Here is a 19,468-nt window from a genome sequence, read left to right as displayed (position 1 = left end):
TCTGTGAAGATTTAAATTGCACCTTTTAAAAATATTGTATACTTCGTCCGACGTCCAGGCATGCATTCTTCTTTTGTGTGTGTTAACCGTGAAGTCATTGTCGTATAGATAACAACTTCTGTAATCCTTTGTTTAAGAAAGTAGAAAGCTAGTTTTAAGTAGCTTACTTTTTAATTTTATTTACTATATTTTTTGTTTAAATAAAAAATGTACTCAGGTATCCCTAACATAGTTTCAAATCAGCATGAGTGAGTTAATTAATGACGGTGCATGTGTGGCTAGTGTTATGTTTTTTATGAATACAATTTAGGAAGCAAAGAAAAAAATGTTATAACATTATGAATCAGATTGTCAAAGGCTAGTGAACGGAAAATAAATGTCTAGCCAAAAAAAGATTGTGTGCACGCTAACACATCCTCCTGATGGATTGGGAGCTTTTTATCGGTTCGTGGACACAAAAAGAAAAGAGACAACTTGGTCTAGAAGAAGTCAGACGCCTCGTTGTGCTTCTCGAGCGGACTCGTAACATGGTCTAGAATAAGCATCAATTTAGTTTTAGAAGCTGCCTGGTGGGCTGTAGGCACTTGCGTAAAATCCAATTTTCTTGACCCAGTGACGATTACGACTACGACTACAACTACAAGGGACAACCAAAATGGGAGCAAGGTCTGCTTCCTTATTTCCTTGGCCTCCACTGATGCTTTATCCAGTGAGGGAACAACATAAAGCTTTGGCTCTCATGCCAGCTTCACCAAAAAATACCATGAAGAAATTCCAGTTGCACAACAAAACATACAGCAAGGTATTGCACATACACTCCCTTGGCCTTGCTCTTGTGTTGCTAGTCTTCTGCTTGCCATCTCCTACCAGTTCCTGCACGGAGCAGGAGAAGGACTCCCTTCTCCAGTTCCTTGCGGAGCTCTCCCAAGACGGCGACCTCTCCACGTTATGGCAGAATGGCACGGATTGCTGCAAGTGGGAAGGGATCGCCTGCAGTCATCGGTGTCTTGCTGCCTTCGAAGGGCCTCGAGGGGCACATATCATGGTCCTTTGGCACCCTCACCGGGCTGGAACACCTTGATCTCTCTGACAACTCGCTGTCCGGCGGTCTGCCGCTGGAATTATTGTCTTCCAGCAGCATCGCCATCCTTGATGTCAGCTTTAACAAGCTCGATGGGACATTCCATGAGTTGCCATCTTCAACACCGGCCAGGCCTCTGCAGGTACTAAACATCTCAAGCAACTTATTTGCAGGACAATTCCCATCCACCACATGGAAATCAATGGAGAATCTGGTCACACTCAATGCCAGAAGTAACAGCTTTACTGGGCAGATACCAACTCAATTATGTAACATCTCGCCATTCCTCACTGTTCTTGATCTGCATTTCAACAAATTTAGTGGCGGCATCCCCCCAGGACTTGGTGATTGCTCCAAGCTGAGAGAGTTCAGGGCCGGGCATAACAACCTCAGAGGAATGCTCCCAGATGAACTCTTTAATGTAACCTCGTTGGAATATCTGTCTTTGGTAAACAATGGTTTGGATGAAGTTCTTGATACTGCAAACATAGTCAACCTCAGAAATATCGTAACCCTTGATCTCGGAGGGAACCGATTCAGTGGCAAGATTCCATATTATATAGGTCAGTTCAAGAGACTGGAGGAGTTTCATTTGAACAACAACATGATGTCAGGGGAGCTGCCATCTGCTCTGAGCAACTGCACGAATCTCATAACAATTGACCTCAAGAGCAATTACTTTAGTGGAGAACTTACCAAGGTCAATTTCTCCAACCTGACCAATCTAAGAATTTTAGACATTTGGCTAAACAAATTCACCGGTAAAGTTCCAGAAAGCATATACTCATGCAGTAATCTGACCGCGTTGCGGCTATCTAGGAACAACTTACATGGGCAGCTCTCATCGAGAATAAGTAATCTGAAGCATCTGTCCTTCTTGTCACTTGCCAAAAACAATTTCACTAACATCACAAATGCACTTCAGATCCTTAAGAGCAGCAAGAAACTGGCCATGCTGTTTATTGGGCACAACTTTAGGGGAGAGATCCTCACACAGGATGGAACAATTGACGGTTTTGGAAATCTTCAGGTTCTCGATATGCAAGGTTGCTATTTTTCTGGGAGAATACCTCTATGGATATCAAGGGCTGCAAACTTGGAGATGTTAACTTTATCAAACAATTATCTCACTGGACCAATACCAGGCTGGATCTCCTCTCTAAGCCAGAAAAAGGGGAAAAGAAAAGAAATAGAAAAAGAAGACCAGAGGGGATCTGGCGAGGGGGCGCCGGAGTTGATGCGGGCGGCGAGGGCGAGGAATGCGCGGGCCTCGCCGTCAGTGCGGTAGAGCGAGCCGTTGAGCGGCCTGAGCTCGAGCGTCGACATGAAGGGCCGGCCGGTGGTGGCGTTGGAGAGGCAGACGGAGACGGTGGAGGACTCGGCCAGGACGACGGCCTCCCTGGTGAGCCGGCGCCAAAGGACCCCATCCTCGGCGTCACCGAGGCCTTCCTCGCCGACCCCATGGCCGGGAGAGACCCACCTCGACGCGTCCGGCCGGAGGTGGAGGAGGTGGCTGGTGGCGACGTGGTGGCGGGGTGCTAGGAGGAGCCGGTCGGTGGAGAGGAGGGGCAGGGGGGCGGAGGAGGCCGGGGGAGGCGCGGGGGTGGCTGGCGCGGGGCGGCCCTGGCGGCGGTGGGGTGGGGCGGATCCGATCCGGGGACGAGGGTCTGCCCTGCGGCGGTGGGGCGGATCCGATCCGGGGCGAGGGGCTTTCTTGTAAATCTGAAACGTTTTTCCACTTAATCAGGGACTGCGGGTTGAATGCTCGAAAACGGAGGGACTTTTTCGAAAAAAAGCCACGACGGACGGCAGAAGCGCTCCGCGCTTTATTATTATTATTATTATAATTATAGGGGAGATTAATAGGGATAGATTTTTGTCCGTCCGTCAACATGATTTCATCCATACGATTTACCTGCTTTTGTCCGTCTTGTAGAATTTCCACATCGATTTGTTTTCCGGTTGCTGTAGCCTGCACTTCTACCTGGACCTCGCCCTGCCATACATCCGCTTGGGCCTCAGCCCGCTCATTCATCCTCTCTCTCAGGGCCCAAAAAACCCCAAAAACTAAAGGCACTACAGGATCGAACTATGGACCTTACGAACAGTCCACATGGTTTGGGTTTAGCTGATCTAGCCTATGTTTTGTAAAATAGGAGAACGTTTTGGTTAATAGATAGTCCTACATCGTCTTCTTGTACAAAACTCCATCAGTTTATATATGTTTGCGTCGCGTCGCACCAGCCCAGGGCGGCTTGGGAGGGAGCTCCTATTTGTCGCTTATTGCGGCAAGTTCTACGGATTTCGCACAGGGCGCCGCGCACCATGGGCCGGCCCATTTGCGGTGACTTCATGTAAAAAAACCATGGGCTGGCCCATTTGCGGTAACTTCATGAAAAAATATATTCAAAAACCGCTTGCAGCAGGAATCGAATCCACAAACTATCTCTCACGCACAAACCCCTCTAGCCACCACAACAAGCACGCGCCAGGTGATACATTTACAATGCGGAACTTAAAGAAACTAAAAGCAGAGAAAAAACAGTACGTGAAATTTCCAAAAAGTATTTTATAAAACATTTTTTCAAATTACGGAACATTTTTATTGAAAAATCCAAAACATTTTCCTAAAAATTCCAGAACATTTTTTCAAATTTCTAAACATTATTTCAAATTCCGGAACACTTTTTTAAATTCCAGAACATTTTTAAATTCCGGAACATTTTTTCAAAATCCGTAACATTTTCTCAAATTTGGGAACATTTTTAAAATTCGGGAATTTTTTTTCAAATTTGGGAACATTTTTCAAATTCCGGAACATTTTTTCAAATTCGAGAACATTTTTCAAATTCCGGAACATTTTTTGAAAATCCAGAACATTTTTTAAACGGAAACAGAAAAAAAACAATAAAGAATAAAAAAACCGGTTCAGGGAATATTCTAGAAAGTTCCCAAAACCCGAAAAAACCCGGCTTGAAACATCTAGAAGGTTACCAAAACCGGGATCAATGAAAGTGTTAACGGGCCGGCCCAAAACCCGTTGCTCGCTCGCAACCTCCTGTCCGAAAGCTCGACAATCTGCCGCAGAATGCGGCAGATAGGATTTTCCGCTTGGGGGCACCCCTCCTCCAAAACCTAGTAGCCACATCCCCGTCCACCCCTTCCCTTACGCCGCAGTCGGAGGACGCCACCGGGCGAAGCCCGTGCGGCTGACGGTGGTGGCGAGACCTTCCTTGCGGCGTCTGTGGAGCGGAGGGCAACAACTCCCGACGAGGTCCGGCACGGCTGCTCAGGCAGGCGGTCGCAGGGCTCGGCAAGTGGCGGCTGGATCCATGGTGGCCGGGCTCGACAAGTTGCGCTGCTTCATGCGGAGGCGGCGTGTTGTGCTGTGGATCCGGGTGGGCTTGGGGCAGCAGCAGCCGGATCCGTGGTGGCCATGCTCGGCAGGCTTGGGCCATGGCTACGGGACCGGTGCCATGGTGCGTGTGGGGTGGACAGGGACGACATCTGCGTCTTCAGCGGTGGCGCTCCGATCTGTCCGCCATGGGTCCGAGTCTGCAATGACATGGCTCCCGGGGCCTGATTTGGTTGTCTCCTCCCCTTCGCTGTTGGCGGCGATGTGGACCAGGAGTACACCTAGTGTAAGGCAGTCCTAGGGTTCTTTTTGCGTTAAGATGGTGTTCTACTAGATGCCGGCATTCATTAATTTGTCCATTGACGAATTTCGGAAGGCTCCGCCAGAGATCTCCATTGGGTGCATGTAGTGTGTAGATTAATGGATTGGATGGGATTCTATCGTGTGCGCCCTCATTTCAGCCCACGAGCCCTCAGGTGGGCGTGACGCGAAGCTTCGTTTTTTCTTGACATCATGGGACATGTCGGATTTTCGATTTTCATGGTGAAGACAATCACTAATAGAAGAAAGTCTACCAGTAGCGCTGGTTTTTCCCTTACTAGTAGCGCTGGGGCCAGCGCTACTGCTAACGCGCGACAACTAACCTGTTAGCAGTAGCGCTGAATATAGAGCGCTACTGATATACACATTAGCAGTAGCGCTGGAATAAATAAAGCGCCACTGCTAAGCCAGCGCTACTGCTAATTTTCCGGCGCTACTGATAATATTCCTGCTTTCAAAATTTAATTCGTATTTATGCCTCCCCTACGTATTTGTGCATGCTCTATAGAGTAGTTTCATCATATCATGATAAACATGCATTCTTGTCATCACATCATACACATAAAGTAGTCTCGTCATTTATACCACCATCATCATCATCATTATCCAACAAAAATATCATCAAATCTCAAAAATAGCGATACACACAAGTCATGGCACACGAACAAGTTTCATCATCCATATCTAAACCATCATGTAGAAGAGAAGAACGATCAGCATGAGTAAGAGCGCGACTATGTAGTACTTCTTGGGGCACCGGTTTCGCTCCGTCTCTTGTCGTAGCATCCACCTCAAGTAACTCATTTCCGACTCGGCTCTGCGGTCGAACCTTTTGTGGCTAGCACCCGGGTACCTGTCCACCTGGACCTGAGCGTCTGGCCAGTGGTCGTACACTCCTGGAACCTAAGTTGTCAGAATCGTGACTCAAGTCTTAGAATCTTACGATCTTACGATCCAAAATAGCCCCTCCGATTCTATGATTTTTCTCATAGAATCTAAGTTTCTACGATCCTGATAGTTAAGATTCTACGATTCACGATCCTAGCAACGGAGCTCCGATCCGATTCAGGATCACGATTCTGACAACTTTGCCTGGAACCCTTCCAATGAATGGTGGAGAATGTCATGCGGCTAGGATCTGAGGCCTAATAATGATGGACCGAGTCTTCGAGGCGATGAAGACTTTGCTTGGTTTTTGATGACTCGTAGCAGCGGCATTGGCAAGTGAGGGTGCAACATTGGAAGAGTACAGAGTCTGTTCTTTTAGGGTGAAAATTTAAGGTCTGGCTTTAATTGGTTGTGCCTCGCAATGACCTTGTTGAAGGCATTGTTTTGAGAGCGCGGTTTTCTTCACGCTGAAAACCTAATATCTATGATCGGACGACGACGATGCTTATGCACTGTTTCCTTATTAAAGGCGTCGTTTTTAGAGAATTTAAACTTTGAGTGTTGTTTTTGATGGTGGTTTGCGTTGCAACTACTAGAAATTGATCATCATAGCGGGATCTTTTTTTACTTCTTCTTCTTTATGTTTTTGGGTTGTGTGCATCCGTAATGTCTTTAGGACATTTTATTGTTGCACAGGCTAGGTGTAATTGATATCTTCACGATATTAATATATTTCCCCCGTTAAAAAAAAGATCTACTCACCCGGTCGAGCAACACTGCTGCAGGACAAACAATCGATAAGAGAGAAACATTTCAAGCGGTATTTGAGAGTAGCGTCACCTACATGCCTGTGTTGATATACAACGACTCCGTTTCAAAGGTAGACACATTCTCACCAAATCATCACTTGAAATGTGAATCATGGTGCTCTGCCTTCATGTTGGACAGGAAAAATAAGCCATTCTGACCTGTCAACAATGTGAGGAATGGATTCAAGGCACTGTCACTAGATATTACTCATGCTCACGGCACGACCAACTTGGACATCCCACTTGAAAACTACCTCATCTTGATGGCAATTATTCGATAAAAGTAAGTACAATAAGATACAGTCAACAGGCTGTAAGAATTAAAATATTATATTTTTATTGAGTTGGATGAGAGAGAAGAGGAGAGAGAAGAGAAGCAGACTTTTAATGAAGAGTTAGCTCTATCAGGTGCTCCTAGATGCTTCGTGAGAATGAAAGGTGAGTCATATAAGATAAAAATAGTACTCTTTTATAGCTAACTATTGTACAAGCTAGCTATAAGATGGGCTATAAGATGGTTTATAGCCAGCAGCTGGCTATACTATTAACCATGCTCTAACCCAACTGACAAACTTCACTGGATAGTGGGTCATTGGAGGTAAGGTCAACGGCTAACATGTCTTTGTATGTGTATGACAAAAAGGCAGGAATGTGTGCTTGGCCATCCTCAATTGCTCGTCGGATCATGTTCTGAAGCATCTCATCTTAATTGTAGGTATGAAGTCCAGATTAAGATATTAATTGTTCAGGTTCGGAAACTAGTAAACCTTGCATGTTTTAATTGAGTTATTCCTTTCGTTTTAAAATAAGTGTCGCTGTTTTAGGGGATGCTTGGTTTCTAGCGTAAAGTTGCCACGCCTAACCTTAGTCATGCCACAATACCTTAGGCATGTGTTTGGTTCCTTGTCACACTTATGATTTGCTACACTTTTCTAGTTATATGGTCCACATATCATACACTTAATTTTTTGCCAAATCTTACCACACTTGTGGTGTCCATTTTGTTAGCCACACTTTTTGTGGCAGCCACACTTTACCTAAGGTTAGTTGTGACAAAGTTAGTCATGAACCAAACATGCCCTTAGTAATGAAATTATACTTAGTACTAAATTTACGTCACTTATTTTGAAACAGAGGAAGTACTATATATCTTGACCTTTTGTTGTGCAGAAGGTAGGATGTAGGATCTGCTTGTGATAAAAACGGCTCAAAAAAAAAATCTTATTTTTGTATATTTATGTCAAAGCAAAAAATCTGAAAGTTTTTTCACACATTCTTGTTAGAAAGTTTGTTTGATGTGTAAAATTTAAAGTCCATATGTCATTTCGTTTCAGAGAAACAAAAAAGAAATATTTATATTGTAGTAAGTTAAACGAAGAGCACAAATCTCAAAGCAAATGTTGAAGGATGAGAATAAAGGGCTCTGTGTAGGACGAATTGCAAAGGAACTTTACCTTTCCGTCAAAGGCTGGCTATATGTTGCCAACGATAAAACAATAATTGCCTCCTTAACGAGTAGCGACACCTTAAAATTGGATATCTTCTACTTCGAATTTTAGCACAATTTCAAGCTGAACATCACAACTATTACACATACAGCTGACTCTGCAAATTTCAGAGCCAACTGAAATATGCACCAAAGGATTGCTTGGTAATAATAAGCTACATGTAGTTGTTTGTTTCATTTTCGGAAAGTGTTCCCAATCCTCTAGCATTTGAAAATAAAAATTATGCATAGAGTAGATGTCGTTAGAAGAAAATAATTTACAAGAGTGTGAAACTAATAATCGAAGCAGTGGCTTCATTAACTCTCTCACAGTGCCATGATTATTCCAGTCCCGTTTATGAAACCGCCGCTACAACACCGCATGTCAAAAGCATCTCGTGCAGGGACAGAGTAATCTCATGCTAGAGCAACTTGATATGGCTCACGTGCATCAAGTTGTGTGAAAGTGGATCAAGTTCTGATTTTCGAAGTGCGGTAACAAAAATGAAAGAAACACCTTTGACATTTTCATTCTCAGCTACTTGTCGTTGTTGCTCATTTCGGCGCTCATAGCGGCTGCCACAGCTCCCGTCGGCCTTCCGACCGGAACCGTGAGGGGAAGAAGAGTGTTGGCCGGTTGGCGGCTGTTGGGGGCCCGCGGATCCTCGCAGTCGAGGTGAGGGGATTCGAAGAAAGCGTGATCCGGATCGAGGCGACCTTGTTGCTCGTTGGCGGTGGCAAGGAGGTCCTCAACGTGTTTCTCCTCCCGCACACGGTCCTCGCCCTCCATGGTGGCCATCTCGTGGGCCACTTGGGCGGCCCGCATGTTGGCCGTTGGGTGTCGTAGATGGGCAACTTGTCGCCAAGGATGTAGGCGGCAACGCGGCCGCGGCTACGAACTTTGCCACGTCGGCTGGCCCTGTAGCCAGCCAGAGTGAAGCCGTAGGCGGAGTTGTACTCGCGCTGTGTGGCCTTCATCCGACGCTTGGCGGTTGCGAGGGCGGTGCCCTCTGCAAACAGCTGTTTGCGGGCTTCCTCCAGCTCGGGTGTGGCGGCAGCCGAGTTGGCAGACGGCGCGATGAGGGTGCTCAACCCTTGCAGAGTGGCTTGGAGAAGGTCGGAGGGACCCGGACGAGCCGCGTCGGCTTCTGCCGCGGCCTTGGCATGGCACGAGCTAGTGCTGGAGCCGGTGACCATCACGTACATGAGGATGGGGGAGTCGACGGCGTCGCGCGAGGTGGGGGATCCCGCAAATGACGGCGGATCGGTGCAGTTGAGTACCTCGCTAGGGTACTCGTTAGGCGCAGGCGCATCGCCGAGGCTTAGCTTGCTGAAGAGTGCGCAGAGGGCGTCGACATCGACTGCAACGTCGGGACAACAAGGCTCATTGTCTAGGCGCAGCCCGCCAAAGAGGGTGCTGAGGCGGTCAATGCCAGCGAAGATGTCGTCGCAGTGGGGCTCGTCGACGGGGACGGCGGCAGAGCCTGCGGGGCAGGCGGAGCCGACAGTCAGCACTGCGGAAGACTCTGTGGGGGCAAGCTCCACGGGCGTGCTAATCAGTCTGGACGCGAGGTGTCCGGTGGAGTTGGCGAGGGGCCCCGCTCGGAGCGTGACTCCGACCGGTGTCGCAGACAGCCCCACGGTGGGTGCCAACTGCCGTCGTTTTCTAGGGACATATGCGATGGGCTGGCTTATCGAGAGTGGTTGGGACAGAAAGGACACCGGCGGGCTCCGGGAGCGGGATTGGTAACTAGCGGTGCGAGACACACGATGTACCCAGGTTCGGGGCCCTCCGAGGGAGGTAACACCCCTAGTCCTGCCGAGTGGTTGAAGAACCAAAAGAACTACAATGTGCTCCTTGAGCTGTTCGACGGAGGAGGAAAAAGGAGCAGCTGGCTCAAGTTCTACCTCTTCCGTATGTGTGTTCGTGCGTAAGAATGACCCACCCTCTGCATGGAGGGGGGCAGGGGGTTTTATAGGCGAACCCCCGGGCTTGCAATATGGATATATGGTACATGGGGGGACCCGGCTGGCAGCCTCTCCGGCTGGCCAGCAGGCCCTACGGCTGAGAAGTCTTGTCGCGTGCGGGGCCCGCCGGCTGCAGGGTCCCATCGGATCGGGGCCCGCCGGCTGGCCGCTGGTATTGGTGCGGGCCCTTCACGCACGACACGGGCATTGTGGCCGTCGTCTCGCGTAATCCGGATGTGGTCAGCGGTACGGCCGCCTCCACCATAGCCACACCGAGGCAGGTAATGGAGTGGGTGGAGGCATGCCGGCACTGTGCGAAACCGACGGATCACAGCCGGCGCCAGTCAGCAGTACGACCGCCTCTACTGTAGCCACGGGTACACCACTCCATAGTACCTGAGCTGACACAATCTTGCCTTTAGTCGTGTGCACCTAGCGCATGAGTCATGTTGATGCGACATGTGCTCACCATACAGTGGCGGGTAGCCCTCGAGCCCGATGACGAGCCGTCGGGTCCCTAGCCGGAGCGGGCCTCAAATCCAGACAAAAGGAGCCGGCGTACGTGGAAGCATCAACCCCGTACTGTGCCGAAATGTGAATGAGTAGGCTCGGTGAGCCTACCTCGTGGTTATCCCCCGTCACTATTCCTAGAAGACAACAATAATAGGAAACATCAATGAATCATTCCTACAACTTCCACATTGATGAGCAATGAAATAACATTATCTAGCAATGAGCTAGGTAAAGAACATAGTTTCGTCTAAATGTTGCACTTACGATGGCATCACCTACCGTGCACATCACTCCAACCTTTGACTCTTTTGACTAGACGATAGCGAAAGTATTTTTTTTCTCTTCTTTAGCATTAGAACAACTTCGGATCATCATCACCCTCCTGAATCCATCATATTTTTCTTATTTTGACCCCTCCACTTTACAGGACACAATCATATGATGTCCTAGATCTTGCCAATTGAAGCACTTATCCTTGGATTTATCACAAGAACAATCTCTTGCTCTCCACTCTGATCTTCTCAACAAACGTTGTTTATCATCTTGGTGGTCATGGATATAGCCCTGAAGTTTTTCCTCGTCAACCTTCAACCTCTCCGTGACTTACTCCATAGTCATCGTTTTGAAACCATCAAACTACTCTATGGAGGATGCAATATGCCATAGATTTTTCTCGATGGCAGTTGTCTCATTGCACTCCCCCCCACCCCACCCCCACCCCTCCGGCTAGTTCCAACTTAGGAGATTCATTGTTGCCAGAACCCGCCAGTTGATCATTTGTTTAATCTTTGGTGTTCCCATCATTCCTAGATCTCTTAGTTGTTTGAGGGAGTAATGAGTAAATGATCTCTCGTTATTTTAACTTGACAAATGTGTGTGTGTGTGTGGTGGGGGGGGGGGGAGAAAAAATCTACAAGACATACACATTATAAAAAACAATTGCTAGATGTATACACTATAAACAATTATGTGAGATATATATGCATTATAACTGATCGTTAGTGCGAACCAACCCGTGGTTGGATGGTTAAATAAAATGTGGTATCCGCAGCCCAACAGGTTTCAAATCCCGGTGCTCGCATAATTCCTGGAATTATTTTAGGATTTTTGACGATGCACATTCAATGGGAGGAGACGTTTTCGTCGACGAGGAGGCATCTATGATTCTATGGTGACTTCGTAAATCTCAAGATGCTATGCCGTCTAAGTCTCACGGAGATGTTCATAGGGGTAGAGTATGCGTGTTTGCGTTCATAGGAGTGAGTGTATGTGTGTGTATCAGCGTTTGTTTCTGTACCGTGTTAAAAAAAACTAATCGTTAGTTTTTTTATTGAGATAGGATTCATGTTTTAGTTTTGCACATGTCCCTAGATTTTGCCGGCCCGACCTTGATAGTTTCGGTGGCAGATCACGCGGTTTGCATGTTCGTTTTATCCTTGATGTGCTCAAATCGTGTCCTCATAAGTGTAGTCTTGTGACACATAACGAGCGCTTTGAGACATAAACTCGCTAAGATACACATTCAAATGAAAGGAATTTTCAAATGAAGAACCTTCTTGATCTACTTCGAGAAACAATTCTGAGGATTATTTCATCATATCGTCGCCCCCTAATTGCCAAAACTTAATGCAGTATTCACTGACGATCATCTACAAGTAGACTAGCGGATCTTCATGCAGCAACGAGTAGACTAGTTAGCAATGATCGGGCTCGGTCTCGCGCGACATCTCCTCCAGCGACTTGCCCTTGGGCTCGGGAACGAGGAACGTGAGCATGAACCCCAGCAAGCTACACAAGGCGAGCACGAAGAGGGAGTAGCGCACGCCGATGCCGGGGTGGTATCCATGGGCTGTCTTGGCCGGGTCGGGGCTTTGGGCCAGGTACAAGAACCCGAAGGAGCCGATGATGGCGCCCACCTTCCCCGACGCGGCCGATATCCCGTGGCACGTCGCGCGGAACCTGGCCGGGTAGATCTCGGCGGGGACGATGAAGGTGGTCGCGTTGGGCCCGAAGTTGGCGAAGAAGAAGGTCAGCGCGTACATGACGACGAACCCGACCTGGTGGCCCTGGCCCGTCCAGTAGTCGTACGGCCCGGCGAGGCCGAGCATGAATGCCGTCATCATGAAGAAACCCATGAGCTGGATCTTGAAGCGGCCGACGGAGTCGATGAAGGCGACGGTGAACCAGTAGCCCGGCACGGTGCCGCACAGCGCGATCAGGATCTGGGCGCGCGCGATGTGGTAGAGCTCATCCAGCGCGCTCATCGTCGGCGCCGGAGGGATCCACCCGATGGCGCTGAAGATGTCCTTCTGGAACAGGTTCTGCGAGTAGTAGGCGATGTCCAGGAGGAGCCAGGTCGACGCCGTTCCCAAGAGATGGAGCCCGTGACGCCGCATGAACTCCCTGGAGAAGAGGCCGAACGACGGCGACGTGTGGGACTTGATGGAGATCGCGGTCTCCAGGTCGCCGGCCTGCTCCTTGGTGATCTCCACGTTGAGCACCTTGGACATGTCGGCCGCGGCGCGCTCGGCGTTCTTGGCGATGAGCGCCGTGTACCGCGGCGTCTCCGGCATCTTCATCCGCCAGTAGAAGGTGAGCGCGGCGGGGAGCGCGCCGAGCATGAGCACGATGCGCCACACATAGTCCGCCTGGTCCGGGGTGGATGCCACCGGGTCCGCCGCGTACGGCGGCGCCGGGAAGAGGGCCCTGAACAGCGCCGTGATCCCGATCGCCACGCCGCCGCCGGCGAGGATGCCGAACCCCTGCATCGCGAAGACGGCGGCGATGAACGCCCCGCGCGTCCGCTTGTTGGCGTACTCGGACATGATGGTGGCGGAGAGCGGGTAGTCGCCGCCGATCCCGAAGCCCAGCCAGAACCTGAAGAAGCAGAGCGTGGCCATGACGCTGGTGGGCGTGCGGCCGAACGAGAGCCCCGACGCGACGGAGCAGATGATCATCAGCATCAGCGTCATGCCGTACACGCTCTTCCGGCCGACCTTGTCGCCGAGCCAGCCGAAGAAGAGCTGGCCTGAGAGCGTGCCGACGAACGCCACGCCGTTGACGACCGCGGAGACGGTCGGCGGGAGGCTGCCTGGGCTGGGAGAGCCCGGGACGGTGTAGTAGATGCGGCCGATGAGCTTGGTGACGAGGGAGATACAGAAGAGGTCGTAGGCGTCGGTGAAGAAGCCCATGCCGGCGACGACGATGGCCGTGAAGTGGTACCACTGCGTCTTGGCCCCGTCCAGCGCCGCGAGCACGTGTACCTGGTCGCCCGCCATTGCCAGCTCCGACCTGCCGGCGGCGAGATTGCTCGTGCGATCAGCCGCGATGGTAGGTTGTTGAGGTTTAAGATGGGAGTGAACTGAGGGAGAAGGCACAGGTGTCACTTAGCCATGTATATACGGACGGAGAGGTGAGAATATTCCGGGATCCTGGTCCTTCGTTACTTGGAGCCCAACTTCTTCTCCCTGTTTAACAGTTCTCTTGTTAATTTGTAGAGGAAAACATGGATGGGCTCAGAGTTTCCCATGCATAGCGAAGCTCTTTTGTTTTGCGAGCATATTCTAGGAATAATGGATGGGCATATTCTTGTTTTGTCTGCAGCAAGTATATCGAAACAAAATGTACATATATTTGTTGTGTTTGTAGCCACGCATGATGAAACTTGTCACAACATGAACCAAAACATGCCAGTCTTAGCTCCTGAGAGGGGCTCGCGGGTAACCTACCAGTGTACCAGGATTCCGAATAAAATTGTATACACCCTGATGATAAACTTGCTTTTTTCTAGTAGTTGATTAAAGTTGCTTTGATTTGAAAAGTTTCATGGTGACATGTTGTGCCATTTGAGGGTAAAAATAGGCATTTCTATGAATTTATATTTATAGGTTACCAATCGTCATCTTGTCTGTACCAGACACCATCGGGTTTTCCTGATGTTTTATATGTAACATTTTATTGTCTTGTACTGTAACCATGGTTTTCTATTTTCCAAAAAATATTATAATATCATGAATCCCCTTGTAATTTTTTTGGCAAAATCATGTCTAAAGTTAATGTGTATAAATACATCCCGGCTCATTCACAACTTTCCCAATACTTTATTACCGCAAGTTTAACATGGAGGATTGTTACCACATAACAACTCATTACCAATTCTTTCAGAAAATTGTTAATGAACAGTAATGATAGATAATTATTGATAGCGATGATGTACATATATATACCTCCTAAAGAGGCGCATCACACAGACACGATGGTTACAACAGCCACGATCAAAACGACGCATCCGTTACATTCGGATGTGATCGTTCGGGAGCCAAACTACCTATCTGTTCCACGGGCAGAGATTCCCTTTAATTAAACTAATTAATTAAATCCTAACACTCTCCCTAATCTCTGCTTCAATCATTCTTGTAACATCATCATCACCATCATCATCATCAACTTGATTAGTCTCCTCCAAAAACCATGTAGGAAGAATATGATGAGATACATACAATATGCCATCAAGAACTCCTTCCCAGAACCCAGTGGGAAAATAAGGAGAAACTGACATATCACAATGTCTGCATTACTATTGCCTCATTAAAAACCTTCCATAAAAAACCATCCAAGAAAAACTTATAAAGGAAAAGAGTGCAATATCAAAGATCCGAGGATCACAAACAGATTATCATTCACGGATACACTCCGCCTGAACTTTGCAAGTCACGAAGTCGTTTCATACCAATCCTATTGATGTACAAAACTTGGTAATAACTTTGTAAACAAATCAGCAAGATTATCGCATGACTTTGCTTGCAAAATATTTATCTCCCCGGTTTCCTATAACTGATGGGGATAAAATAGCTTAGGAGAAATATGCTTTGTAATATTACTCTTTATATAACCCGTTTGCATCTGTGCAATACATGCAGCATTATCTTCATAGATAATGGTGGGTGATTCCAATGATCCAATCCCACTTGAACTTTCCATAAAGTTTATCATTCTGCGAAGCCATACACATTCACGTGATGCTTCAAACAAAGCAATAATTTCAGAATGATTCGTGGATGTAGCCACCAGAGTTTGTTTTGTCTACTTCTAAGAAAAGGTCGTACCTCCACTCAAGAAGACAAAATCAGTCTGTGATCTGGCATTATGAGGATCAGATAGGTATCCAGCATCACAATATCCCACCATGGTCTTATCTTGATTTTTCTGATAGAACAAACCAAGATCTTTGGTGCCTTGAAGATATCTGAAAATGTTCTTCACACCAACCCAATGCCTCTTTGTTGGTGATGCACTGAATCTAGCCAATAAATTCACTGCAAATGATATATCAGGCCTGGTGCAGTTTGCTAGATACATTAGCGCTCCAATAGCACTTAGGTAAGGAAACTCAGGTCCTCATACCTCTTCATCATCACCCTTAGGTCTAAATAGGTCTTTATCTCTATCAAGAGATCTAACAACCATTGGTGTTTTTGATGGATATGCTTTATCCATATTAAATTTCTCAAGAATCTTTTGGATATAAGCAGACTGATGAACTAGTATTTCCAAAGGAAGATGTTCAAGTTGTAAGCCCAAACAAAATTTAGTCTTACCTAGATCTTTCATCTCAAACTCCGTTTTAAGATGATTACTTGCCTCATGTATTTCTTGTGTAGTCCCAATGATATTCAGATCATCCACATACACAGAAATAATACAAAATCCATTTTTAGATTTCTTAATAAACATACATGGGCAATCATTGTTATTTGAGTAACCCTTCTAAAGAAGGAATATACTCAGTCGGTTATACCACATTCTTCCCGACTGCTTCAAGACATACAATGACTTCTGAAGCTTTACACAATACATGTTTCTATTAGCCTTTGGATTTGGAAGCTTCATTCCTTCAGGAACTTTCATATAAATATTTGAATCCAATGACCCATATAGATATGCAATCACAACATCCATCAGCTGGATAGACAAATTCATTTTCACTCCCAGTGATATTAAATATCGGAACGTTGTTCCACTCATAACATGAGAATATGTTTCATCATAATCGATGTCGGGTCTCTGCGTGAACCCCTGTGCTACAAGCCTTGCCTTGTATCTCACCACCTCATTGTTCTCGTTCCTCTTACGAACGAAAACCCATTTTGCTCCCACGGGGAACACATGCTGAGGAGTGGGTATTACTGCAGTAAATACCCCTCTTTTTATAAGCGAGCGCAATTCATCCTCAATTGGTGCCTTCCATTTGGACCAGTCTGAGCGCTTCATACACTCTGCCATGGACTTAGGTTCTCGATCCAACTCAAGGTCTTTTGCAATTCTAGTGGAGAAATAAATGTCGACAACTGTAGTCTTTCTATTGTATGATTCTCCTGAATCAATATAGTTAATGGATATCTCATCAATACCTTTTGATCCTTCGTGATTTCCCTCAATAATTGGATCAATGTCTTCCGATGTCCCAACACCAAAATTTGTGTGCACACTGATGCTGGGTTCTAGATGTCTAACATCCTTCAGGTGTCCTTCAACCCGAGGTTGAATATCAACATCTTGTTGACTTGCATTTACTTTTTGAGGATTCCTCATTCCCTTTGGACGCTTCTGCAAAGCCTTGTCCTTTGTGTCCAGATTCCTCCCCCTCTTAGGTGGCTGAGTAGATCTATGGGTCACATCTATTCTCTCTGGCACATTCATAGCGGGAACATTTGATTTTGTGACACCTTTATAATCAGTAAATGCATCTGGCAGATTATGTGCAATATTTTGCAAATTTATAATCTTCTGAACCTCCAGTTCAGACTCATTCGTACCTGGATCTAAGGACTGGATGCCTTTCACATCCCAATCTATTTCTCGGCATTCTTTGTGGTTATTCTCTCCCCCTAATTTCGGGAAATTGTCCTCATCAAAAATGCAATCAGCGTACCGGGCTGTGAATAAATCCCCTGTTAGGGGTTCCAGGTACTTAATGATTGACGGAGAATTGTACCCCACATAGATCCCCATTCGTCCATGAGGGCCCATTGATGTACTCTGCGGTGGTGAGATCGGTACATATACCGCGCAACCAAATTGTCGTAGATGGGAAATACTTGGCTCGTTTCCACGTACTAACTGCAAAGGGGAGACTGTATGATATGCAGTTGGTCGAATTTGTATCAATTCTGCAGCATGTAACACTGCATGACCCCAATATGAAGCTGGAAGATTACTATTCTGCAGGAGCTGTCTTGCTATCAACTTGATCTTCTTGATAAGTGATTCCGCAAGACCATTCTGGGTATGTACATAAGGTACTGAGTGCTCTACAGAAATGCCCAAAGCTAGGCAGTAATCATTAAATGCTCGAGAACTGAATTCTGCAGCATTATCCATTCTGATGGTTTTTATCCTATGCTCAGGATGATTTGCTCTTAATTTAATGATCTGAGCAATTAGCTTTGCAAAAGCATGGTTCCTTGTTGACAGTAGACACACATTTGACCATCTTGTTGATGCATCAATTAGGACCATGAAAATATCTGAATGGTCCAGATAACAGTTGTATTGGACCACAAATATCTCCTTGAATATGTTTAAGAAAATCAAGTGGCTCATCCTTTAATTTCACATAAGATGGCCTTGTGATCAATTTCCGAGTTGCACATGCTGTGCATACAAAATCCGATGATTTTGGGAACTTTCTATCTGTTATGTTGTGTCCAACAGGACCATCAATAATTTTTCTCATCATCCCAATAGCAGGATGACCTAGGCGACCATGCCAAATCTTGAACTTATCAAGATTCTGGAAAACTATCTTGTATGCCATATGTGTCCCTGCTTTAATGTATGTATAATACAACCCAGAAGATAGAGAAGGCAAATTCTCAAGGATTTCCTTTCGAAATCGCTTTTGCTGAGTTATGAGTAGGCATTCAGTCCCACTCTCTTCATTAGTTTCCACATGGAAACCATTTTTCCGGATATCCTTAAAACTCAGCAAGGTACGAGTAGAATCTGGATACAGTAGAGCATCCTGGATTACCAATTTAATTAGTACCCATAGGGAGTGTAATTGTAGCTTGACCAGAACCAACAATTACTGTGTCTCGACCAGCAATTGTCATGACACTTCCATTACTCTTCTTGAGTGTCTCGAAATACTTCATCTCCCTAAGTATCGTGTTAGTAGATCCACTATCCACTAAACCCATTTCCTCCTCCCTTGAAGTTCTATAGAGTAAAAGAACAAAGTTCAGTATATTCCTTGAAGTTCTATAGAGTAAAAGAACAAAGTTTAGTATATCCATTGTATTATTCCTTGAAGTTCTCTAGAGTAAAAGAACAAAGTTCAGTATATAATCAAACTCATATAGAATTAGTACATATATTACAAACTATATACGTCTGGTACATATTACAAGTCATATGTCACACGACATAGCTAACATATTATGTCTAAAGACATAACTTATTTTACAACACATGTAATATGCATAATAACATTGTTACAATACTTAGACAAATGAGACTAAATCTGGTCTCCAAATATGTCACTAGAACCAAATTTCACTAGCATGTCATCGACATCTAGTATTGGATCTTCCATTTGCTGATTCTGCTTCTGGTTGTCCATGTTCACAGAATCACCTCGAGAACCATCAACCGTAGGGGTACCATCTTCATTTCCAGTGAAGTGTGCTTCATACTGGTTCCCCTGAGCCTTCTTGCCATTTCCAAGTGACTGTTGGTACAATTCCACCAAATGGTTTGAAGTGTCACACTTCTTTGCAATATGTCCTTTACAACCACACCTAAAACAACCAGTGTTGCTAGTCCTTTCATTTTTCTTGAAAGAACCTTTGCCCTTTTGGACTCCATTCTTATTCGGCTTCTCATTACACTTCCACTTTCCATTGAATGTCCTACGGTTCTTGTTGGAACCATTGAACTTTTGAGTATTCTTAGAGTTGAAGTGTGATTCAGGCAGAGGCATCGTTCCTGTTGGACGAGCCAAGTTGTTCTTCTCAAGAAGCTCATTGTGCTTCTTTGCCTGAAGC

The 19,468-nt window shown here is 46.3% G+C and overlaps 1 protein-coding gene and 1 pseudogene across 1 annotated transcript; one reads left to right on the top strand and one right to left on the bottom strand.

Moving 5' to 3' along the window:
- Positions 1–322: 322 nt before the first annotated feature.
- Positions 323–2,459, top strand: LOC123449741 (annotated as a pseudogene).
- A 9,616-nt stretch (positions 2,460–12,075) lies between these two features.
- LOC123447275 (probable inorganic phosphate transporter 1-7) lies at positions 12,076–13,699 on the bottom strand. Its single transcript, XM_045123863.1, has one exon. The coding sequence runs from the start codon at positions 13,697–13,699 to the stop codon at positions 12,116–12,118; it is 1,584 nt and encodes a 527-aa protein (XP_044979798.1). The 3' UTR covers positions 12,076–12,115.
- Positions 13,700–19,468: the final 5,769 nt, after the last annotated feature.

This window comes from Hordeum vulgare, chromosome 4H, assembly GCF_904849725.1.
Source record: "Hordeum vulgare subsp. vulgare chromosome 4H, MorexV3_pseudomolecules_assembly, whole genome shotgun sequence".
NCBI lineage: Eukaryota > Viridiplantae > Streptophyta > Magnoliopsida > Poales > Poaceae > Hordeum > Hordeum vulgare.
The sequence above is the reverse complement of the archived record's forward strand: the minus strand, read 5'-3'. Positions and strand labels throughout refer to the sequence as shown.